The sequence below is a fragment of the Mustela putorius genome, unplaced genomic scaffold (assembly GCF_011764305.1).
Source record: "Mustela putorius furo isolate JIRA1106 unplaced genomic scaffold, ASM1176430v1.1 tig00003867_pilon_pilon_pilon, whole genome shotgun sequence".
Taxonomy (NCBI): Eukaryota; Metazoa; Chordata; class Mammalia; order Carnivora; family Mustelidae; genus Mustela; species Mustela putorius.
In genome coordinates, this window is record NW_025422019.1 from 31,048,230 (window position 1) to 31,074,743 (window position 26,514).

General features: G+C 36.1%; 1 protein-coding gene across 3 annotated transcripts; it reads right to left on the reverse strand.

The window, feature by feature from the left end:
* Positions 1-1,124: 1,124 nt before the first annotated feature.
* ZC3H15 (zinc finger CCCH-type containing 15) lies at positions 1,125-26,180 on the reverse strand. Of its 3 annotated transcripts, XR_199826.3 has the most exons (11): positions 25,942-26,180; positions 18,893-18,994; positions 14,117-14,228; positions 12,959-13,111; positions 12,445-12,536; positions 11,128-11,310; positions 9,636-9,782; positions 9,368-9,469; positions 8,488-8,611; positions 6,156-6,532; positions 1,125-1,597 (listed from the first exon to the last, which is right to left on the reverse strand). XR_199826.3 is itself a non-coding variant. In XM_004757848.3 (10 exons), the coding sequence occupies exons 1-10, from the start codon at positions 26,014-26,016 to the stop codon at positions 6,342-6,344; spliced, it is 1,281 nt and encodes a 426-aa protein (XP_004757905.1). In that variant the 5' UTR covers positions 26,017-26,180; the 3' UTR covers positions 5,715-6,341. The 3 variants fall into 3 exon arrangements, 2 of the variants coding, with proteins under 2 accessions (XP_004757905.1, XP_012914494.1); XM_004757848.3 differs by lacking the exon at positions 1,125-1,597 and having other exon boundaries at positions 5,715-6,532; XM_013059040.2 differs by lacking the exons at positions 1,125-1,597; positions 25,942-26,180 and adding an exon at positions 25,052-25,180 and having other exon boundaries at positions 5,715-6,532.
* Positions 26,181-26,514: the final 334 nt, after the last annotated feature.

The following is a 26,514-nucleotide window of genomic DNA, read 5'->3' on the forward strand; positions in this document are numbered from 1 at the left end:
ATTTTCAACAAAGATACAAAGGCAATTCAGTGTAGAACAGTCTACCAATAAATGGTGCTGGAATTATCAGGTTGTTCACTATGCACAAATATATTAACTTATATTCATACTTTGGACCAGATTAAAAATTAACCCTAAATGGATAACAGACCTAAATTAAAACCGATTACATCAAGTGTTAGTGAGTATGTAGAGCAAACAGAACTCTTATAAACTGCTGGTGTACAGAACAGTACAACCACTTTGAAAACATCGTAGAAATTTCTTAAAAGCTAATATTATGAACTAGATGGGACACCTGGGTGACTTGGTCAGTTAAGTGGCTGCCTTGGGCTCGGGTCTTGATCCCAGAGTGCTGGAATCCAGTCGCAAATCAGAATTCCTGCTCAGCAGGAAGCCTGCTTCTCCCTCTCCCACTCCCCCTGCTTGTGGTTTCCTCTCTGTCTGTCAAATAAATAAAATCTTTTAAAAAAAGAAATATGAACTAGACATTCCATTTTTATGTATTTATCCAAATGAAGTGAAACTGTATGTTCATACAAAGACTTGTATGTGAATATTCACGGTAATTTTATAATAACCCCAAACTGGAAATAACCCTAAAATGTACCAACAGACTAACAGATAAACAAGTTATTTTATCCATACAAGAAAAAACTACTTAGCAACAAAAAAGAATGCACTGTTGATACCTCCAACATCATGGATATATCTCCAATAATTATGCCAAGTTAAAAAAAATACATAGGATTCTATTTACATAAAGTTAAAGAAAATGCAAATGAAACTATGGTGATAAGTGCTTGCTTGAAGATGGAAGGACTACCAAAGGCAAGAGGAATATTCTGGTGTGGCTGATTATGTACAACATATCTTAACTGTGATTATGATTTTACAGGTATATACATTTGTCAAACAAAACTGTTTACTTCAAATATGCATAGTTTGTGTCAATATACCTCAGTAAATCTGTTTAATGAAAAGCTATTTGGTTTTTTAAAAAAGATATTGAGAGAGGGAGAGAGAAAGAGTGGAGGGAGAGGCATAGGGAAAAGCAGACTCCCCAAGGAACAGGGAGCCTGATGTGTGACCCGATCCCAGGACCCTGGGATCATGACCTGAGCCGAAGACAGATGTTTAACCAACTGAGCTTCCCAGGTACTCTGAAAAGCCACTTGGTTTTATCAGAGGAATTAATTCAGACATTTCTATCAATTTACCTCTGAAATTTGCCTATTTTACGCCTTCAAATGTTAGTAACTCACCATATAAGGTCACATTTTGAAAAATAAATTTCATTTAAAACTGTGGCAAAAATCTCCATGTGAAGGCCATTGCACAGCAAATTCCAATGTGTTATGTACTTCTCATAGAAAAACTTATTCCCGGTTCTACAGACAAGTATGATGATTCTTTTGTATGAAATTAGATCAGATACAAAAACATAAGTACAAGAATAAACCTGTTAGCAGCTTAAGTTTGTTGTCAAAGCCTCTGAAATATTATTGGCTCACTTTTAATTTTTTCCTATGCTTTTATTGTTTGCCTCTGGACAAGTTCTGACAGTCAGTTTTGCACTTGGTCTTCTGATCTTCAACTATCAAAGAGAAGAGAAAATGAAAAAGATGGACAGGCTTTTGAAAACTGTTAGCACCATTCAACTCTGTTCAGGAAGAATGCAGTGAGTGATATGCATTATCATTTAAGAATCTTACTGAAACTTAAAAAAGAATCTGTACTTATTTTCATTTGACTTCAAATAAACTGGCAGAGTTCTAAGCAGCATTTAAAGGTTGTATTAAATGATAAGGGAACCTGGGTGGCTCAGTTAGTTGAGTCTGGCTTTTGATTTAGGCTCAGGTCATGATCTCAGGGTCCTGAGATCCTGTCCTGTGGTCACATTCTGTGCTGCGTAGGGAGTCTGTCTGGGGTTCTGTCTCCCTCTGCAATCCCACCCCCCACCCCTGCCAAATAAAGAATTTAAGAAAATAAGAAATTTTTTCCTTTCTTCCTTTTATATATACATGACACATGTAAAGGATGAAGAGATTTATGTTCCTGCCCAGATGAAACTTTTTGATTTTATGCAAATGAATTATCAGGAAAATTGATCCTAAACCGTTTCACTTGTTCTTACATTCCTATGTTTTTAAGGAGTATTACATGTTTGTACAGTAGCATGCTGTGTATGGATGCAGGGTTCTATGATTAGCATGAAACTACTGTTTCAGTGAATGCCTTCCCAGCCTTCCGAACACTGTTTTCTTACAGACAACTCACCTGTGCTGATAATTGTCACTTCTAATAGTGATTCTTACTGTTTTAAATAAAGAGTATATATAATTTTTTTTTATCTCTAATATTGGATGATCAAGCTCATTTCTGTCAAAAATCTCAGGAGAGGGGAGGTGTGGCATGGGTGTCAAGGATGAATGGGGTCTCCTATATATAAGCCATTTCACACATCTAAGTGTCCTTGAAGGCTGCATGCATATTAGTTAGCTGAGTCTTTACCCCTCCCATTAAAAGACTACACTGGGGAAAAAAATTAAAAAGACCAATCAAATAATTAAAAAACGGCAATGATTAGCTCAAACTAGATGGTATCATAATTCTTTTTAGTCCTGCCTGAAGATAAATAGGCTAAAACTATTAGCAATTAATCCCCACCCCCCTACAGGAGTAGAAGATAGTTCTGGAGTATAAAAGATATTAATTATTTACTTTTCCTCCGTGGTGGGTAATCAGTGCAAGAGGTATTGGACTACCTAATAATTCTTAGCATATAAGAAGAAAATAATCCATGGAGTGAACTACCAATGTAGTTAGTTAATTAGCTTGACTATAACTGAATGGATAACAGCTGGTATAGTTATGCATTATCTCCACAAATTAACTGGCTTCTCAATCACATGTTAATTCACAAAATCATCACAAGGATTTAGTAACTAAATTCAAGGATGGACATTACATAACTTACTGCAGTGGATTCTACTACCCTATGTTGAACTTTTCTAAGCGCATACATACAACATATACAATAACATGCACAATTACGAACTGATCCACACAATTAGTGTATTATACACTGTACTTTTAAATTGAGGGGTTTCTATTAACTCAAGTACTTTCAATTACACATTCTTACTTTATATGCCATAAACAGGATTACTCAAAATAAATATTAAATAAACACCATCACAAAATTCTTAAAATATGTAGTGTGGTCAAAGTGGTATTGATGACCTTTGTCACTGATACACACAGAACCTTAAGACTAAGATAAAAATAGGTCAAGGATTCACAGGTAGAAACAGATGCACATGTAGAATAAAACTGATGTATGCACGGATTGCATGAAGCACTGGGCGTGGTGCAAAAATAATGAATACTGTTACACTGAAAAAATAAAAAACAAAAAATAAAATAAAAATAATAAATAAAATAGTTCAAACGAACAAACAAAAACACTGATGTATGTTCTTCTGAGAACATTGGTACAACCTGGAGATTACCCAAAAAGTGGTTAATAGGTTAAAAGAACATGGGCTGATGAAATCTGGGTATTGAGGAGAAAACTAAAAGTTCTTACATTTGGGAAAATAATCTCATTTTACAGACTATAAGGAAATAAGTGCAAAACTATGGAAGGCTTATACTGTAAGTTTCTGAATGTCTAAATCACAAGCCTTTTAAAATGAAGATAAGTCACATAACTGAAATTAGATTACAGAGATATACTATGTTAACAATGGGAATGAGAAAAAAGAACAATTTGTAGGAAAAAACTATGTAGTTATGTGTAAATAGGTTTGAAAAAAGGAGCTAATTTCAGATTTACTGCACTAATATACCATAACTGTACTGTTGATAATACAAAACTGTATTGATTGGCCTCTGAAATATACTGTTATTTTAGATTTAATTTTACATTTTTATTTTCTCATATTAAAATATTTTGAATTCTCTGAGCATATATTGATTGTATTTATAATGGAAGAAACCTAAGGGCAAGATAGGTGAAGGCCATCTTAAAGATTTGTAGGTATCCGGACGCATGGATGGCTCAGTCAGTTAAGCTGCTGCCTTAGGCTCAGGTCATGATACCAGGGTCCTGGGATCAAGTCCCGCATTGAGCTCCTTGCTTGGCAGGGAGCCTGCTTCTCTCTCTGCCTCTGCCCGCCACTCTGCCTGCTTGTGCTCTCAAACTCTCTCTCTGACAAATAAATAAAATCTTTTTTTTTTTTTTTAAAGATTTTATTTATTTATTTGACAGAGAGAGATCACAAGCAGGAAGAGAGACCGGCAGAGAGAGAGGAGGAAGCAAGCTCCCTGCTGAGCAGAGAGCCACATGCGGGGCTCAATCCCAGGACTCTGGGATCAAGACCTGAGCTGAAGGCAGTGGCTTAACCCACGGAGCCACCCAGGCGCCCCACAAATAAATAAAATCTTTAAAAAAAAAATTGTTGGTATCAAAAATTACCTCCATGATAGCATTTCCCTTTGACTGACTTACTAAAGAAAATCTGGGTTTTCAAAATCACATATTTGCTGTAAGGTAGTATTACTTCAAATTCAAGAACTAAAAGTCTTCAGCATACTTTTGTTTAAAAAGGCCTTCCACATACATTTAAACACACACACAATTTAGGGCCTAAAGTAAAAGACTAAAGGTAAGCTCTTAAGTAATACAATTATTTGCAAAAGTTTTAGATGGTTTCAAAAGTGAAAAAGAAAAGAATTGCTTGGTTTATAGCTTTAGAAAGATTTAAACTCTACATTATTTTGAAAATATTTCATTATTAAATATTATAATTGGTAACATTTAAAATTTTTCATAAAGAAATGAACAATCTTTCATAGATCAAAATTTTAAAACTCAAGCAGTCTTTTTATATTCACAGTATACTTTCATTGCATATGGGAAATAAACTTGGTTCATGTTCTACATTTTAAAAGTGTCAATTACAATAAGTCATTATAAACTTTGATATTATCATTTGACAAAATTTACAATCATGTTTTCTTAGGTTTTATAACTGAGAAGCACTTTAACTGCTATACCCAGATGAAGAAACTAAGTTTCAGATTTAAAAATCAAACAATTTATCTGAGGCAGAAATGAAATTGGGGCCATCACTAGATATGCTCATACTATTATCTTAGTCTAATGCTTTAGAATCCATTTTTATTTGCAGATAACAAAAGAAACACAGCACAAATATTTGAAAATAAAATGACAAAAAGCTGCTGGCACAATTTGCCATTTGTAAATTATGTCCATTTAACTGTATCATCGTAATTTTTCAGGGAACTCAATGACAAAGACCCTCAGCTCAGTTTTCTGGTGAATTTGTTTACACTCTTTCATTGTAATCAAATTTCAGCATGTAATATTGTTAATACCATTGGTCTCCACAAAAATGGCTAAGTAGTAATTAGTTCTGTAGGTGATATTTAATTAGGCTGATATCTATCAATTAGGGAATTACTCTTTCCTATAGTTTTATCTATAGTCTCTTTAAAGCCAAATTCATAGTTTACTGAATTCAAAGTAGTACTGTCAGTATTCTACGTAGTCCCATAACCACTTAAGAGAATCCATTAACTGTGTATACCTTCTGTGCTAACTATATAATCCGAACTATATATAATCCAAACTATAAATTCTAAGAAAATATTCATATAAAAACTTAAAGAAAAAAAGGACTATATTAGGATTTTAATGTATGATGGTCTTTATTTACAACTTTATTGGCAAAAAAGAAGAGGGGAAACATTTAAAACAGTTTAACACAGGGCATTGCAGCTGATTCTGTCAGGTTAAGGAAGTTTCTTTTTAAATGTCCATCTAATCGTCCAAAGATATACAATACTGAATCTGCATATGCAGTTTCCTTTATGAAATACAGTGCTCATATTTTAGGCAGTCTTTGAAACACATAAATACAAAGAAAAACACTCATTAAAAACTGTATTAAATGAAGGGTATTTTAAATTTAAATTGATATTTATGTTGTTCTTATAATACATGCCCAATGAAAACAAAAAGCTGGAAAAGCAGTCACACTTCCTACTTGAATGGACAGTTACAACAATCATTTTCTGCAATGACCATTATATTTTCAATTTATCATGAACTACTCTGAACTTACTATGAGATGTAGCCAAAGTCAGAAGACAAGACGTAGGGAGAATATTCCTTTTTTGGAGGAGAGTAAGCCCTCCAGAATCAGCATGGGAAATAAACATCCTGTTGAAGAATTCTAGGTGGAAAAAAATTACTGTAGTCAATTTCAACTCATGCTGAGCTGGCTTAATTTTTTCAGACTTGTCTGGTGTCATTCTTCCAAATCAAGTGTGTTTAATTCTTCTTCTAGTTCATCCAAATCTTCCCCAGTAAAAAGATTTTCATCAACAGGAACAGCATCGATGGCTCCATTTTCCTGTCCCTCCCCTTCGTTGTCCTCTTCCAAATCACTTCTTTCACCATTTTCAGCCCTACCTCCAGAAGCTTCACTTAATTTGTTTTCTAAAAGTAAACATTGAAATCAGTAAGGCCAAGAAGCAAACACTATTCCATTAGCAACTGAGAGTCACAGACATACTACATTTTTTTTCCTTTTTCAATGAAAGCCTTTCCTAAGATTACTCCAACAAGAAATGATCTTTTTTCTTTTTTTTTTTTTAAAAGATTATTTATTCATTTATCAGAGAGAGAGAGAGGGAGAGAGCGAGCACAGGCAGACAGAATGGTAGGCAGAGGCAGAGGGGGAAGCAGGCTCCCCACCGAGCAAGGAGCCCGATGTGGGACCCGATCCCAGGACGCCGGGATCATGACCTGAGCCGAAGGCAGCTGCTCAACCAACCGAGCCACCCAGGCGTCCCAAGAAATGATCTTTTTCTAAGCCTAAGAAAGCTTAAGCTATATACGTAGTGCAGGTATGTTGTGCACTATAGACATTTGATTGCTTAATGGTATACATTTGAAAGCAAGATTTATCTTATATAATTTAGTGTTTCCTATATGACCCAGCAATTAGGTTTTTAGAAAGTCAACTTCCACATAGTATTTTGAATAAATGACCATGGAATCAAAAAATGTTTATTAGCAGCTACTTAGCTTTTGATTTGGGGGACAGCAGTTAAATCACACTAGTTGTAATGCTGCAAAGAGATGTGAATCCAAAAACATTTCAACCTATCAAATTGTGAAAAAAAGAACCTAGGGTTATGCAGCTACTTTATAGGCTAGGAAATACTGAGACAACAAAAATGCTGTCTTTTAATGTTCAAAGACACCAATATTTACACAAAGACAATTTTTAATAGCCTTACTTAGATTTTAGCTATTTTAAACATCTTTGATGTCAAGTCTTGGGGGATTATAAACTCTGAAGTACTTGCAATTTTCCCTACTGTTACCAGCCCTACTTCTAAAAGGAGCAAATCCAGTCTTCAGATTGGCATTAAGACAATAGGCTGACAGCACTCAGACCCCAGGAGGGCAAGCCAGTTTTTCAAGTTATAACTTGCATTCCTTTATTGTAAAAATAAGGTTAGTTTTTGCTCTCTCAACCTCTGCCTTGATTAGTATTCTACGTTTTCCTCTCATACTAACTATGCCAAACGTTCCCTTTTCTTTCAACTCCTCAGTCAAGGCACCATTAGACATAAATTTTATCAACAAGCCTTACCACCCAGTCCTTCCCCCATTCTCACTCTTAACTGAACTTATTACTTCCATTTCCAGATCTTGTTTCTGTAACTAACACCCTTTCATCTTCCATTTTTCTTCTTCTCCCAGATCTTTTTCCCCTGGTATATAAGCCCTTCCCATGACCATGTCTCCCCTTCAAACAAAATTTGTAAGAGTGATCTGCACTTATTTTTCTCCTCATTCCTCTTATCATTGCAGTCCTGATGAAAACTGGCACCCTAATTCCTACAATTCCTTTCTTACTACAACTAAAGACTTCCAGTCTAAATCCTACTTAATTTTTCTGAAATTCTTCTTTCTTTTCCTTTGTACTTCTCAAGCTTTCCCTCTTTTGAGTACTCTAACTGATGTTTGCAGTATATTCTACAAAGTTCTCACATTAAGTATTGTGCCTGGGTGATCACGTTCATTCACTCTGAGCTACCAAAGAAAATGATTTTCAAAAGTTTTCCTCCTGTTGACAGTGTCACGTTTGATAATTAAAATATCTCAAAATCAGGAGGTTCCAAACTGATTAGCTACATCTCCAAATTCATTTTTGTCCCCTTCTACTTCCAGTTAATGGCTTCAGGATCCACCTGGCCACCAATTGTACAGCTTCCATGACTCACTATTTCTATATATAGCCAAACCATACATATTTATGTTACCAGTCTGGTACCTGCAGACATCAAAGTTTGCCAGTCTGGTCTAACTGTCCACCCCTGCTATCTTTAGACAGCATCCTAGTTCTTGGGATCTTGGAATACAAAAGTTAGCATACTTACCATCCTTTTCTGAAGTGTATGTGCTGAATCTTTCAAGACTGGCTACAGTAATACCTGTCTCATCTACATCTCTTGGGATATACAGGCTTAAATCTATGTCATTTACACTCACAGAATCATCAACCTTTAAAAACATAAAAAATAAAGTTGTTACTTATGAGAACAGCTTTCATAAATTACTTACCTTTTACCTCTGACATTTATCTTAGTGAAACAAAATTATTACTAATGCCAAGTGAAAACAATAACTGACAATTGCCAAAATTCACTCCTTTTCCGAAACTTCTTGGGAAAAAAAGTAGCAATGTCATATTTCAACTTTCTTCCTCTCACATACAGAATATGACATTTTTATTTTCAACTCAAAGACAGAGGTTAAAATTTTATACTATATGAAAAATGAATAATCAGCTATGTTTGCCTGTAACTGAGTGATTTTGCTGTTGTCTCTTGCTCCCTACTCAATTTTCCCCTTACTCTGTTCCTTTTAGTCTCTGTCCCGTTTTTTTTTTCCAGTATAAAATATTAAACAAACAAACAAAAAATCATTTTTTTTAGGAAAATAAAACACACACTTTTTAGCTAACACATACAAGCATTTAACTCTACCCCAGTCACTGTTCTACTTTCTGTATAAAGAACTATAATATAATTTTATAAACTCATTTAACTCTCACAAGTAGTCTGCATGTAGGGATTATCATTATGACTTTATTACAGATCAAGGTAGAGACCTACCGTGTAAATGATTTCCCAGATTAGAGTCAGGATTTGAACTGAGGCCCTAGAGTTGATTCTCTTAACCATGCTATTCTATTGTTATACTCCACTGTTTCTCTTCATCAACATGAGGAGATGAGGTGCCAAAGCTTCTTCTTACCTCATCACTACCTGTTCCTTGGGTGTAACGGGTATCATCTGCTTCCTCATCATCATCATCAACCAGTTCAGGACGAAATTCAAACACCTCACGACCGCTAATCTATTCAGATACACAAATATATCAACTCATGGTAAAATTCAAACATTTCATGGTCATGGATTTCAGACATAAACATGATTAAATTAAAATAAATTCTTGCATGACACAGAAATTATAAAAATGAAAGAAAAAATAACGAATCTCTTCAGGTGAGTTTGGGACGTACCACTAAAGCCTTCCCTGCCTTGAAGTCTGCTTTTCTTCTTTCCATATCTTGCTCAAGTTTATCAATCTTTTCTTGTCTTTTTCTTTTCTTCCATGCAAGAAAAGATTCTAGAGTGATTTTGGTAACATTTGGACCTAGGGCAGAACGCTGCAAAGACAAAAGAGTTGTTTATTTTCCCACAAATCACCTATAACAATATTTAATAATTTTCTCTTAATGCAATTAAGTTCTTGCCTGTGACTATTAAGACATCAAATTTAGAATAAACAGATTTATTTTCATTTTATATGGAAATGAGTAAAATGAGTGTCCAGAGATACAAACATTTGTAAACACAGTAAAATATATTATTCTGAGCTGCATTTCTTTTCAATACCGAAAATGAGTAAAACCTGTCATATGAGAAATGGTTTTAAAATAAGTCAACTGCTGAAAACAAAAAAATATCAAAAGTACCATGAAAATATCCAAGTATCATTTGTGTTCCTTAGGAAAAGAGGGAAAAAACTAGGCAAAAACACCATCTGCTCCTCAGAGCCAATAACCAAGTAATAAATATATGGAAAAATAATACTTCCTGAACATCTGCCAGCTATCAGTATTAAATGTTTTCTACACATACGCTAACATGCTGATCTCCACAAATAAGCAAACAGAAAGATATGGGAAATTTACCGAGGTTAATAGCTAGTACTTGGCAGAAGTAGGATACAAACAATCCCAAATATACCAGACTCCAAAGTCTGTATTTTCTATTATAGCATAGTGCCTTATATGAGACACTAAACAATATGTCCATTTAAGAACAAATGTATATAATCCCAACCTTAGACACTTATATAGTTAGACAATCCAAAGACAAAATGGATATAATTTGAAATATACAATCCTAAACCTAGTATTTCCAATAATCTCAACATTTTCTTGTCACTCCCAGGAGCCATATCTACTAACTCAGTGGCCCCATCTGCTATCTCATGGAGTAAACCTCTTTTGGGCTGAACCAGAAATGAGGAGCAGAAGATTTTCTTCAATGAGACATATTCCCCTTTACTGACACAGTGGGAGTTTTGACCCCAGGGATGATAAAATATACAACTGGAAAACTGCAGGAGTTGTTTCCTTCAATACGTATTATTGATTAGTAAAATGGCTAAAAAATAAGACATCAGGGGAAACATCTAAAACTTCAAGTTCAATCAGAATATCATTTTAATGAATATACTAGTACAACAATCTTATAGAATTTGATAAACCAGTGGCATAAAAAATTGTTTCATAATCCTAAAATTAATGTCATGATGGACTAATGATTATGGTTAGGTTTATATTCTAGACATAAAATAACTAAAGAAAAAAATAAGGCAACTTTGGGAAAAGGTTCTATTTTTTTCCCCTTCCATAATAACATGTTATTGCCCCCAAGTGGTAAATATTATAATTTCATGATAAATATTACTTTAGTTTTATAGTAGGAAAAAATTCTAGTTACCTCTCTTTCAATAAGATCTTCTAATGAAATTTCATCTTCTTTCTCTTCTTTTTTTTTATCTTTTTTCAATACAAATCCAGGAGGAAGTGCATGACGATACATGCAAATATCACCACCTCCAGGGCATACCCAAAACCAGCCATACTTGTTGTTTTCAATAGCTTCGAGGAAATGCTTGCACACCTGTAGAGACAATATTATTCACAGTAGTGGCTCAGTGAAGTCCATTTACAAGGTAAATGCTTAAATATATGGAACAAGTACATTCTTATTCACATCCTTAGGCTATTCACTTTTCAGAACACCCTTGGCACAGAAACGTACACGTAAATCAATCTTAAAATACTTAATACAATGGTAAATTCCCTTTAGAGAAGATCTATACAATATTTCTATTTTCAACACTGCTACAAATTCTGAATTACACAAAGGACATGCCTCAGTTTTAACCTTTGTAAATGTAATCCAACCCTGATTTTTAAATAAATGAAAAAAAAATGTGGTTATAAAAAACTAAAACCAATGATTTTGTTTTGATCTTTCCTAAAAACTCATCACATGCAATAGTGATACAAATACTACTTGAATTACCTGAAATTATAGGCAATTTCTCACATCTAAGAAGGGAGAAAGCAAGCAAGGTACAAAAGGAACCAAAGGACAGTGACCTTTGGTGCAGAATACAATTGTATTGAAGCCTCAGGTAATAAACTTTAAAAGAAAGAAGTGAAAATTAACTAATAAACAATATTCTTTTCCTCAAAAAAAATAGAGCAGATATAAATAAAACTAGTGTTTAGAAATTTTCTAGCTATCAAGGTTTTTCACTATAACTGCACTATAAGTAAATATGTGGGCATAAATGCTGGGTCCGAGAAAAAAGGTATAAATTTTTAAAAGTGCATTTCCTGGAATACTAGAGCCATTACCTATCCAAATTTCATTTTCACCTTCTTGATTTAAAAATCTCATCATTAGTGTAGGTGTTTATCAACTGTCCCTCCATTTACTTTGCATAAGGAAAGAATTCTTGTCTGAATATGTGATCGTGTTCATCCATATCTGAGAGAAAGTAAAATCACCTCAGAAAATGACACTTGGGGACTTCAGTCACATGCTTTTCAAAGGCTACTTTTGAAAAAAGAATCTTATTTTGTATGACTTAACACTTGCAAATTCCGACAAAGCTTGATGCACTTTATAAAAAGCTCCAATAATTTAAAAAATAATCCAGTAAAAAATAGCAGCAAATACCTTGCCACATAATTCTCCCTAATGATAAATATCACAGCAACTCAATTCAAGAAAAGGACATACTATTTGAGTTTTTGGTTTTTTCTTTTCCGCCTCACCGTGCTTCTTGTTCACTACTTCTTCCAGCTTTTTCTCATCCCAATTATCCATAGTATCTAAATAAAAAGAGATATGAAAACTAAATACTGTAATTTTATCTGTTCCCAAAACAAACTGCATATCTCCTTAGACAGGAATGCTGGATATAAGACTTATAACCTGACACATTTTCTTTAAATGACACCAAAGATAGGAATAAACAGTGCTATGAAATTATTCACCCAAATCCCAAGCAGTTTAGGCAAATGAGAAGGTAGTACTGGAAGAAAGGGTGAGACTAATCCAGAAGAAGTAACTGCTTTTTATACATCCTCATTTTTTTAACTAAAGGACATAATGCTGTCAACTCAGATTTTGTGGAAAAGAATTTTTTTTTTTTTAACAAACACAGCCTTCCTAAGAGCAAAATATTCTTCAAGTTCTAAATATCTTAGTAACAACCAAAAGATATTTTTAAGAAAATGTCTTAAAAAAATACCTTTTTCAAGTTCTTCATCTCTTGCATCAATGTAAACACTTCGCTTTTCACACTTTCTCTCCAGAGTCAAGTCATGAGAGAACTTACACTTATCTCCTTTAGTACACTGTCCTTGCTTAAAGAATGCACACACCACGGATTTGGGATCTGCACCTACGTCAAATAGCACATGGTATTTGTATTATAATCTGCCAGATCACAAAGTATAGCTTCTGAGATATAATTACTACTGGTGAACTTGTTATTTTCCATTCACTGATATAAGAGAAAAATACCACTTATAGGTGATTATTAAGACATTTCTTTAAAGCTCATTCTACACCATTTTTTACCTATTTTTGTTTCTTTTATTCTTACCATTATTCCTTCCATTCTTACTCTTATTCCCAGGGGTGGGAAACCAAACAAACTCAGAGGTTATTCCATAGTCACTTGTCTAGTTTGAGTCAATGAGGCAGAGGTAAAAGAGAAATAAAAACATACATGGAGATATACTACCAAGAGTCTGGAACTTATAATTTATAGAACCACAGGTTGTCTACCAAAGAACAGATATTATAAATCAACTAGCAGACTATCTAAATCCTTACTTTTACCTTAAGTGGGGGGCTAGTGGCTGGATTTATAGTTGTACAATCACATAGCTATGCACATATATAGAGGAATTATAAGAAAGTCATTGATATAGTTTAATTTTGACAAAGGGAATATCCTTTCCATAGCAGACACACCGGCTTATATGAAGAAAATATACATCAAAACAAATTAAAGGTTTTTTAAATTGTAGTTGATCCACAATGTTACATTAGTTTCAGGAATACAACATAGAGATTTGACAAGCCTATATGCCACCCTCACCACAAATGTAGCTGCCACCTGTCACCATGCAATGCTATTACAATACCACTGACTATACTCCCTCTGCTGTACCTTTTATACTCATGACTTCTTCACTCTGTAACTGGAAGCCTATACATCCCACTCCCCTTCATCCTTTTGCCCATCCCAGGCCTCCAACCTCCTCCCCTCTGGCAAAGCATCAGTTTATTGTCTGTATTTATGGGTTTGTGCCTTTTGTGTGTGTGTATTCATAAAACAAATCAAGAGGTTTTAAAATATGAATATTTGATAAAAATACTTCCGACATTTAAAATTTACCTTTACTTATTTTTTGAGCAGCAACTACGGGTTTGAATAGCTCATTTAGTTCCTGCAATTCTTTCTTCTTGTCATCTTTCTTCAATTTCTTTTCAGCCTCACTTTGTGCTACCTAAAATATTCCCAGGAATAATATGAAAATTTGGTTTCATATAAGAAAACTGTTCTCATTATACAATAGTTCATAGAGCATCACTAACAAAACATTTGCACATTTATGTATCCATACCTCTTAGTATCAGTGTTACAATGGCCTTTAAGTATATATTAAATCGTATGGTTAAACTATTAAATGAAACTGCGATATCAGTTTACTTAAAATAATTTATAAATGGTACCATGCCAAGTAAAAAGCATATTCAAAAGCTTACAGCAATAAGCATTTATTAAGCATTTGCTACATGCCCAGCACTTTTAGTAAATGGTTCTCACCTGGGATTTTCTTCTTATGACAACCACCCACTTCCCAGAAACATGAGGGTGCCTTTTGAAGATCAGAAATGCAAACATCCGGAAATGCGCAGTCCCAGACAATAAAGAACTGTACCACCCAAAATACCTATTCCCCTTGTGGAAAAACACTGAGCTAGGTCAATGTGGGAGATAAAACAAAACAAATATGACATATGACATAGTTCCAGGCACACGATTTACATACCTAATATGATTAGAGGATTCATCCAGACATTTATATGTCAGGTCCTATGTTAGATGACAGGGAATACAAAGATGAAAAGATAAAGATGCTTATTTAAAGAAGCTCAGACTCTAGTGGGAAGACAGACATGTCAACAACTGTAATATAATACATGGTTCTCTGGGAACAAGGAACGCCTATATGCCTATGAAAACTAGACTGAGCTAACACTTTATGGATGAATTTTTCTGATGGGTAAGAAAACGAATGCAGAGAGCCAGCCAATGCAAAGATACAGGCACGAGAAGGAACACAGTATGAGAAACATCAATGAAAAGTTTGGACTGCATCAGTAGGTGACAGGTAAAACTCCGTGGCTTAAAGCAAGTCAATGACACAATCAGACTGTATTTTATAAAGACCACAACGGCAACTGTGTGAAAAGTGGACTAGAAGAAGCCCAAGAACAGCAAGGAAAATGAAGAGGCTAATGCAACTGCTGTAGGCAAGAAAACAAGAGCTTAAAGTAGGCATTAGTAGCAAGGTTGGAGAAAAGAGGTGAGAACTCTTAAGGAGGTAGAACTGACAGTACAAAGTGACTGACTAGACATGAAGTAGAAAAGAGAGGGTGGGGTCTAGGACTATCACATGTATGGTTAGTGCTGTTAAACAAGACAGGGTATACAGGAGTAACAGGTTTCAGGGCAGAAGGTGGAGATGAACTCAGTTTTAGACATCCTGAGTATGAGATGCTTACAGAGCAACTGAATAGAGCTACTTAGAAGGCAAGTGGACAAGGATCTTGATACCTGGGGAGAGAGTCTGATTTGAAATAAAGATTTTAGAAACAGTTTACCGATAATAATTGATTAAAACTTTGAGTGTATAAGAGATTATTCAAGAACAGCATAAAGAAGTGATTAAAAAAAAAGTGATAAGAGCAGAGGACAGTTCCCTGAAGAAAACCAATATTAAATGAGCCAACAACACAACTTTAAAAAGCCCATAAAAGGGTCCAAGAAACATTAAAGAAACAGGTGGAAATCCAGCACAAAAAAAGTACTTAAGGAAGGAGAAATTTTAGGAAGGCAATGGCCAAATGCTATAAGGTTAAAGATATCCCAAATCCCAACTTTGATCAGACGGTAGATGTGTTCAAATGGAAAAACTGGAAAACATTTTTTAAAAAGAAAAATTTAAGCATTTTATCTATAATAAAACTATCGTTTGCTCATGAGGTTCATCTCAAACATTTATGGACCCAGAGCAAGGATACATTGGAAGCCCACAAACCATTTCTGTGAATATTTGTAAGTTAGAAATCAAACTAATGCTAAATAAAATATGGTTTGTACCCCTACTTAATCAATATACCTTACAACCTGGAAGGATGGGTTCAAATTTAAAATGCCCAGGTTCCATGGAGTTCTACGCTGGAGCACAGCAGTAAAACAAGAATCAACTCCCACTCTGAGTTTCATCCCACCATGTGTGTGCATGAAGGTGGAAGGTGTGGGGAAGGACATGGTATGGATTCAGATCTGTCCATACTCCCAGCACATACCCTTCTTTTTTTGTGTATGTGTTGCTGAAGTGAACACACAACCTTCCTTTTGAGTACTTCAGGCATACTGGCAGTACAGTATACCCTAAGTACAGGCAACATGACCTTTGTAGGCCCTGAAGTATTGTGGTGAGGGATGGTATAAACTCCCTTAACCCACTGACTCCTTGCCTGTGGGAGAGCTATGTCTAGAGGAGACAAAGAGTAGGGTCATCCTCTACAGTACAGGGCCTACAGTGGGGTACCTACTGCCTGGCTCTAACAGCAGGACTGCTGCTCATTTTGCAGATAAAAGCCCAAGTACCCAAGAAATTATCAAAAATTATAATACTGAAGGTACTATCAATCCTAACCACCACCACCACCACTGAAAATTTCAGGCTTTCTCGGGTCTATAAAATATAAAATTATCTGTCAATATACTTCCCACTAGAAGAAAAAAATAGGAAGAGGAGAACAGGATTGAAAAAAGGAATAAGGGAAGAAAAGTAAATTCTTTTCACACACCCATATTCCCCAGAAGATCCACATTATCTTCTAATTTAACCACCACAGGTACCTTACAAGGGTAATTATCCTTCCACTGTACAGATAATTGTCACTAAAATTTAAGTTCATGTAACAAATAAGATGACTCCAAGATCTAAGCATACATTTTTATTAAACCAGGCTACTAAATTAGCAGCATGGAAGATCAATAGTTTTTGGCTCTACAATCAAGCTGGGCATAAGAAAAGAAAAATGCTCGAGGCACTAATCTGCTGACAATATATGTGAGAGAAATTTGTTTTAGATTGCAGTCACAAACATATATTCTGATATTCTCAGATGAAAAAAAGTATTTCCAAAAGGACAGAGTGGCAAAAAGAATACTTTTTAAAATAAAGATGCAGGTCTGTAAAATCTTAAACTCAAGAAAGTGAAAGATCTAAAGAACATGAAGAAAAGGAGCTACCTTTTTTGAACGTGTTGTCAATAGATAAAATGATTTCAAAATTCGTATGGAAGACAAAATGCCTAAGAATAGCCAAGAAAAATATAAAAATAAGTAACATTTGGGGGAAAGGATTCCTTTAAGAGCTAACAGAACAGGGGCAACCAGGTGGCTGAGTGAGTTAAGCCTCCGCCTTCGGCTCAGGTCATGATCTCAGGGTCCTGGGATTGAGCCCCGTATCAGGCTCTCTGCTTGGCGGGGAGCCTGCCCCCCCCCCCACTTGTGATCTCTGTCTGTCAAATAAATAAATATAATCTTTAAAAAAAAAAAAAGAGCTAACAGAACATGTTACTAAGGCACTATAATAAACATCAATGGGATACTGGTTTAGGGACAGACAATAAACAGAACAGAAAAGAAAATCCAGGAATAGATCCTAATATATTTGAGACTTTACTATATGTCAACAATGGTATTTCAATTTGGTAGGATAAATGATGCTGGTGTAAATGGCCATTTATTTGAAAGAATATTAACTTACTGACATATAAAATAAATTTATGACAAATTATAGACTTTAAAAATAAAATAGAAATCTAGGAAAAACACACATAATCCAGTGGTGCAAGAGACTTTTTAACTGTATTTTTAAAAAGCTAGACATACCTGACAGTACAAAAAATAAAAATTATTGTACAGCAAATGAAACAGAAACATCACAAATTATCTGTAATGCAGGCAAAGGTGTCTCTCATAAATTGACAAGAAAAAGACAACCAGAAAAGCAAAAGATATGAATACACAAGTCAGAGAAGTATAAACCCAGACAGCCAACAACCATTTGAAAAGCTACTCAAAACAGAATAACCAAAAAACAAAACAAAACAAACAAACAAACAAAAAAAACCTCAAACTCACTTGTAGTGAGGGAAACAAAGCAAAGAATGAGGTCTCAATTTATACTTACCAGATTGGAAAACATTAAAAAGAACGTTAGTACCTATAACTCATGCACTGCAGATGAAAATGCGAAGGATTACAATCGCCACAGAAACTAATCTAATCTATTAAAATTAGATATCTGGGGCACCTGGATGGGTCAGTTGGTTAACCATCAGATTCTTCATTTCCACTGATATAATGATCTCAGAGTCAAGAGATCGAGACCTGCGTTAGCTTGGAGCTAATTGGGATTTTCCCCTCCCCACCCAGCTGGCACTCTCACACTCTCTCTCTTTAAAAAAACAAACAAATAAAAAAAAGAAGTCCATTTCCCTTGATCTAGAAATGTGTCACAAAAAAGCAAAAATGCCTGTTAAGAACACACGTACACAGACATTTCTCATAGAATTATTCTAATGTCAAAAAGCTAGAAACAAAGTGATCACTTATAGTGAAATGGATGTTTACAGTATACCCATATTGTAGAATAGTATGAAGCCATTAGAAGAAATTAGAGCTGTATCAAAATGACTTAGAGAAATATCTAAGACATACTGCTGAGTAACAGAGGCAAGATACAGAAAAGTTTTAGAGTAGGATTCCATTTTAAAATACAATTACCATTCCAAATACGTCTATCTGTAACAAATGCCTTATTACATCCATATGAAAAAAATGCAGAAATTTTAAGTTATTTACCTGACGTGGATTTTGTTGGCCAAACTTAACCTGATGAGTGACAGCCTTAATAAACTTCTGTTGCTTTGCTCCTTTCTTATTCTTTAGACCAAAAGTTTTGTCCTGAATGAAAAAGAGTACAGAAATATCTTAACAATTTATATTAATTTCTCATCTATTTTTTTCAGTGATATCTAAAAATCACTCTTTCATTTATGCAAAAGGAAACTTTTCTTTAGTATGCTACATAAACATGTGAAACACTAAAACATCAAGTTGACCCAGAATTCTTTACAATTCAATATATACTTAAAACCTTAAAACTATCGTTATTAAACCTGTTACTCTAAGATGCTTTTTCCAAAGTGTGTTTCAGAATATAAATTCTACAGGATGTGCAGGGTTGGAATACAGGACAAGATGACCTACAGTCAAGAAAGTTTAGGAAAATGCTTGCCTAACAGTGTTTTTAATGCTTAAATGTAAGATATCTTAGAGCTTTTACCAGAAGGGATGCAGTATGTAGCAATTCTGAATTTTTTTTACTTCAAAATGCATTCTTCTCAGAGTACCCTAAGGGATTATGTACTACCGAACACATTTTAGGAATACTGCATAAATATTATGTACTCCACTGGTTTTGTTTGTTTTTTGTAAGAGAATTATCTTCCCAAAACAATTAAAATTTTTTTTTTAAAAGATTTATTTATATGGGTGCTTGAGTGGCTTAGTTGGTTGAGCTCTGTTCTTCTACTGAGCCAGTTACCAATTTACCCATACACTATCAATCTTTGTAGACTGAGGTTCAAACAGATGTTTCACTTTATCATGAAGTAAGCTTCATGCCCAATATGCGGGTTGAACTCATGAGCTCCTGATCAAGAGTTCCATCCATGCTCAGGGAACCTGGGAGGCTCAGCTGGTTAAGCATCGGCCTTTGGCTCTGGTCATGATACTAGGGTTCTGGAATCAAGTCCCATATTGGGGGGGGGGGGTCCTTGCTCAGGACCTCTGCCTACCGCTTCCCCTGTTTGTCTGCTTGTTCTCTCTGACAAATAAAATCTGGAAAAAAAAAAAAGTTGCATGCTCTACCAACTGAATCAACTAGCTGACCCTAGATGTTTAATTTTAAAATGGGAGCTTGCATCTTTTTCATTCTCTTGTTTGTGGGTAGATCTGAGAAAGGATGAAGCGGCAAAAAGGTCTATACTATTGAAAGAAACGTTGAGACCCTCTAAAAATAATCAGTCTGAAATAAACTGACGATTTTAAAGCCTTCATTTTGGTATTATTCTGAGGGAAGGGACAAAGTAATAGGAAGTATTACAGCTGCAGAATACCTATGTGGACACGATGGAAATGAAAAACAGTACTGATACAATTAGTATTTGAGAACATTCAGCATGATGTAACTTTACAGAATCTCAAAATCAGTAAAACAGATCTTTCAGTTTTCTTAACATTTGCAAAGTTGAAGACAGTTCAGCTCTAGAAGGTTCTCATTAAGAAGTATCTTTTTATTCATTCACATCTACATCCAACCATATACCAAAATTTCATTTCCCCTACTTAAATTTCTCTCATGTTTTAATATCCCATATTTCAAAACTCTACAATTACTCTGTAATTTACGCATGTAAAAAAAATAGGACATACAAACACGCTGAAGAGTTTTTTTTAGGGCCAGTGTCCCCTCCCCCCTTTTAAAAAAAATAGGTTTATTTGACAGAGAGAGGGATCACAATTAGGCAGAGGGGCTGGCAGAAAGGGGGAAAACAGGCTCCCCGCTGGGCAGGAGCCCGATGTGGGACTTGATCCCAGGACCCTGAGATCATGACCCGAGCTGAAGGCAGAGGCTTAAGCCACTGAGCTACCAAGGTGCCCTTGGTGTCCCTTGTTTTTATAGGTAAGAGAGTTCAACATTCAATTCAGTAAGAAGAAAAGATGGTCAAGTATGTGATATAATGAAAAGAAATGAGCACATGCAGCAACCGGGTATGAAATGACACTTTCCTTTTAGAAAAGTGAGTTCTCATGGGAGGTAGGGGAGATGGAAAAATCCTAGATAAAAATTTCAAGATCAAAGTGCAAGTACATCTACATAAGGCCTGCCAGAGAAGAGCATAACTAGGGTTCAAACCATGCCCCATAAGTTAACCACAAAACTATTGAATAAACAAGCAAGATAGATAACAAACAGCAAGACAGATACTAATATATGAAGATTTAGGAAAGAAAAAAGTGCTCTAAGGGGACTTGCCTAGTTAGAAAAAAATACTCATGACAACAGTTTCTGATAGAAGTATATAAGCTCCAGATCCCAGAAGAAAAACAGTTTTTCAGGTTTAATTACACCGCTTTAGCACATAATTAACCAGCCTAAAAGAGATAATGAATGAGTTGTGATTTTAAAGTCTTTAATTAGGGTAGGGCTCAGAAATCATTATTTTTTTTTTCAGAGACAGGGGACACATCTATTCAGCACTCATGAAACCTAAAGTCAACATATATTTTATTGAATCCTCTTAACAATCTTATGTTATATTGAAGCTGAGAACTGTTCAACAATTCTGAAGTCAGACTGTATAGTGTAATGATTTAAGAGTATAAGCTCGAGCCAGGCTGCAAAAGTTCTAAGCTCAAACAAAACTGAGCAAATTACCTTCTTTGCCACAGTTTTCTTATTTGTAAAGTGGGTCTCACTCTAACCTTTTAGGACTGTTGTGGAAGTTAAAAGATTTACTACAAAGTAGTGGAGCACACTGGTTAACAGTAGGAGGCCTGCAGCCACACTTCTGGGTGTGAATGGTGGTTCTCCCAATGGCCAATTTAGTAACCTTGGGCAAGTTATTTAATCCCTGTACCTGTTTCCTCAATTACAAAAAGGGTGATAAAACTTATCTCACTGAGAGAATTAAAAAAGCTGCATAAATTTATCACTTGTACGTGGCTTGTCTTCTCTCTCCAACACATTGATAATTGTGTCTGGCTCACTAAGTGTTAACTAAGTGTTAACTATTAAGTGACACAGATGATATTTGAACCAAGGTATATTGGACTCCAAGCAAAGTCTTTGTTCTTTCCACCATGAAAAACCATTTTCCAGAGAAACCTAGTTAGGTTACTGTGCAGGTTGGTACACAAAAAGCTTTCTGAATACCACATTGCTGATGTGGGATACTAACACCACCTATTGAAAATAGGATGGTTTATAATTTGGAATACTTCAAAAGGGCTTTCTCCCTTTTTCTTGAATTTAGGACACGTATGTGAAGATTAACTTGGATTTTTTGCAGGTGGGGAGTATGAGACAGGAAGACTGGAGGTTACAATTGAACCCAAATCGTGCTTAAAATAAAACTGGGAGGGGCGCCTGGGTGCCTCAGTTGGTTAAGCAACTGCCTTGTGCTCGGGTCAGGATCCTGGAGTACCACATTGGGCTCCCCACTGAGTAGGGGGCCTGCTTTTCCCTTTGACCCTCCACTTCCCGTGCTTTCTCTCTCTCTCTCAAAGAAATAAAATCTAAAAAAAAAAAAAAATCTCTTATTAAAAAAAAATAAAAAATAAACTTGGAAATAGTAGTCCTCATTGGATCAATATGGTCCCAAAGTTTAGGTTATAAGGAAGGAACAGTGTATGTGTATGTTTCAGATGTGCAAAACTGAATACAAAGCAGTTCAGAAAACATTTTTTTTTTTTTTTTAAAAGGATGGCTCCCTGAAGCTCCAGAGCCTTAGCATTCAATGAACTCCAGACTTCCTTAAAACTGACCCTTTCTTCTTCCCCCTGCCATCCCATTAAGTAATCATGCTTCTTTTACAGCCAGCCTAGCCTCCACTCCTTAAATAAGATGTGTGAAAACAAGGGGAAAGGGTTGGGAGAACAGGACAATCTAGTTGTCTTTCCAAGACAACTAGAGACTACCTTTTGGGAAAATAGGGTAAGCAGAAGCAAGCACTGTTTTATTTCGTTAGTCATTGTCTACCTCCCTCACCCGCCACACGCACTGTCTAATGTATTTTTGTTCTCTATTCATGAAATGGATATTCTACAGCTGGTTAATCTAACTTCAAATAATCAACAACTGACCTTGACTAAAGTTTTTCCATTGGCAACCAATCATTTCTCTTTCTCCATCCTTTACATATCTGGATACCATCTCTTTAGGTGTTTTACTACCACTTTCTTGCTGCTACAAGTCCTTAGCTGGACAATTTATTTGCATGCCCTACAACTCAAGGATCCTTTCTCTTTCCATTTTCAAATCCACTTCTCAAAGTTGACTTCAGTTTATTAAATGTCAGCTATAAGAAAGCAAATAGTATAAGCCATTTGAGATAACTGCATAAATGTCTAACAGAACCATAACATATTTTTATATACTCATTTCAGAAAGAAAATACCTATTAATACAAATCAATTAATACATTTTGGAAAGGTTAAAGAGAGAAAGAAAAAAATGTAGGCAACAGAAGGAAATTATTTCAGATGACAGAAAGTAAACCCTTTATAGACTGCACAGGCCAGTCTGATTATTTTCACTTACTAGTTCTTTTTTAAATAGTAAATAATAGTAGCTGCCATTTATTATCTATATGTCAATTATTTTACAAACATCATTTCATTTAACCCACAGCTCTATAATATAGGAATTAGTTCCATTTTGCTGATAAGAAGTACATCAGTCTTTGCTCCCAGCTCCTCAATCAATTTTCATCCTTAACCCCATACACTAGCCATCAGGATATGCTAGGGTTTGGGATAAGTTAAAAAAAAAAAAAAGTCATCTATAATATTTAACAAAGAGAAATATATTGTTTCCTAACCAGGCTGAGTAATAGAATTTTCTACATAAATCTCATTTCACAACAAATGATAAACTTAACACTAAATTCACTAGGGGGTATTTTTGTACCTCTCCACTGGTAGCAAATATCCATGCAGTACACTTGAGTCTACAAAACCTTACTACCATTAAGGGGGGGGAAAAAAAAGATGCCCACCATATATGATAAATGGGAGGGAGGGGCAGGCTAATATCATCACTGTTCGGGTATTTTTGGTTAAAAAACGCAGCTGTCTTATTTTGTATTTTTCTTTGGCTAAGTTTTCATTAATGAAACTAAGGTTGCTTTCTCTTTACCTTAAGAATAACTGTGTACAAGATGAATGAACCCATTATATACCTACACTTTGAGTTGAGAAACAGTACATAACTTTCATGTAAAACTCCTTAAAACAAAAATACTACTCCTGCCAATTTAAAATAAAAATCACTGCATACAGTTAAAGTTCAATAATGTAGGAGGTATACTTTGTCAGGTAACATTTAATTTCACATCTATAAGGAAATTTCACTTTGTATCATGTTAATTCAATCTTAGTACAGGAAACTGAGAAGTATAATGTGATCCCTAAAATGTCCCTTGTTTACATAGCAGTGAGTGCTATGAGATCACCATTCCCAGAGATCTACTCAAATGCCAGTGTCCAGATTGTTCAAAAAGGTGACAGGAGACACATGTGTGAAGAAGATAGTTATTTGCTTTTAAAGTTCTGGCTATCTGCTTCATCACAGTTCTAAATAGAACAAATTAGCAATAAGAATACAGGTTGGGAGAGTGCACCTGAGTGGCTCAGTCAATTCAGCCTCCAACTCTTGACATCAGCTCAGGCCATGATTATAGGGTTATGAATTCGAGCCCACTTAAAAAAAAAAAGATAGAAAAAAAAAGAAAAAAAGAATACAGGTTCTGCTTCAGAGCTGGAACTCAGCAATGATTACTAGAATTCTTTATAAGCATGTTAAACCAGCAGACTTTAAAAATTATGTAAAAATTGACAAAGACAAGTTCCAATAAGGTTTATACTATGAAGCCTTGAGGGTTTTCACTGATGTTTTTCAAGGCTATAACTACCAAATATTAAAAACAGTAATCATTTAGGTATGCCTGGGTGGCTCAGTTGGTTAAGCGTTTGTCTTCCACTCAGGTCATGATCCCAGAGTGCTGGGATTGAGTCCCGCATGGGCTACTTGCTCAGTGGGGAACCTGCTTCTCCCTCTGTCTGCTGCTCCTCTTGCTTGAGTGTTCTCTGACAAATAAATAAAACCTTTGAAAAACAAATAAACAAAACCAGTAATCATTTATAAATAAACTCATTTCAAAACAACCAACATACATTTTGGTGTCCATTATTCAGGTATACCATAAGCAGGAAGATGGTCATAGGTTTTTCCAATTATATCCAAAGAACACGAAGAACCTTTTAAAAGTCACTGATGGTTCACTCTCAGGAAACTCACTGGTAGTCATTAGAAGGCAAATACAAAACATTCAAGAACGTCAATAATGTTCCTCGGCCATAAAGAGCTGTAGACTCAGGGCACTAACTGAATAAATGTGTGTGTATACACACATATATATGCGCATCTACATAACAAATTCAAATACGGCACTTAATACAGCTAGTGACACTGAAACAATCTCTTTTAAAGCAGAGCGGATTAATTCACAACGTATATATACAGAGCCACGTACAAAACGGTGAGCTGCGACCTTAAAGAAACCATCACTCTATGAAACTTGTAATGGATCGAAAAAGCCACGAAGTGGTAATTTGTTAGCTCGAAACAACTACCCCTCCTAAGTGATGGGTAAAATTGGAACACAAAGGATCCTCACGAGCCGACCCCCCAGAAAAAGTCTGACCCAAGCCCATTCAGCGCACTTTCCAAAAACACCAGGCTAGAAACGTCTTCAATGTTAAGGACTAGCGAAGGTCAAAACCCTGAAATGGGTAGGGGAGAGGGGTGCCCTTTCGGACCTGGGTCGGGGAAGGCGGGGGCGTGGGCGGAGAAGCAGAGGCTGGGTGCGGGGGCGCCAGCAGCGTCACTATAGCGATGAGAGGTAGGGAGCGTCATCACGGGGCTGGGGAAGGGGCAGTGGGCCACAGAGCCAGAGGGGGACACGTCGTCCCGGAAGACACGAGCAGAAGCCGTGGAGCGGGGAACCAGGAGGCTGCTTCCCTGAGGTCTCACAGCATGAGTGGGGGAGGGGGTGGGTACTCACTTCAATAATCTTCTCCTTCTTTTTCTGCTCCGCCTTTTTGCTGCCCCCGGCCTGAGCCTGTTTCTTGGGGGGCATTGCGGAGACAGGTGGCACCGGCCAGACTTAAGCGCAGCTGGACACCGTCAGGGGAGCTGGCCCCGCGGCAGGAGGAAGAGGACACGGGCCTCCTTCGCCGCCGCACCGCACGGAAAGCAAGGCGCTCACTCGCCGCCGAAATGCGGCCTTTGCGACAGGTCGGTGCCGCAGAGCATTGTGGGTCGCGAGGAGGGCGCCCGGAAACGGAGCTGCGCGTGCGCTTCTGCCGCGGCCGGCCAGGAGGGGGCAGGGAAGGGACGTGGGGAAATGACTTGGCATCACTTGTGATGTCGTTCATCCACCTGGTCCTTTCTAGGTTGTGTCAGGCCTTAGGATCAATGAGGCGAGTTGGTTGGCGCCCGCTGCTTTGGTCCTCCCTTCAGGTTCGTTGTTGTTGAGGATGGGCGATTCTTTTTTCCTACCTGCTAGGTTAATAATTGCCCTTATTATTATTATCCTGAATGATCACCGAGCAGTCGCCGCAACTCAGCGCTGCTC

Excerpts from the sequence above, each read along its gene's own strand:
- ZC3H15 (XM_004757848.3), bottom strand. The coding sequence starts at position 26,016 with ATGCCCCCCAAGAAACAGGCTCAGGCCGGGGGCAGCAAAAAGGCGGAG. Across the intron at positions 9,470-9,635 it reads AGGCAGGGAAGGCTTTAGTG|ATTAGCGGTCGTGAGGTGTT; the intron begins GTACGTCCCAAA and ends GTATCTGAATAG. Across the intron at positions 6,533-8,487 it reads ATACACTTCAGAAAAGGATG|AAAACAAATTAAGTGAAGCT; the intron begins GTAAGTATGCTA and ends GTTTACTTTTAG.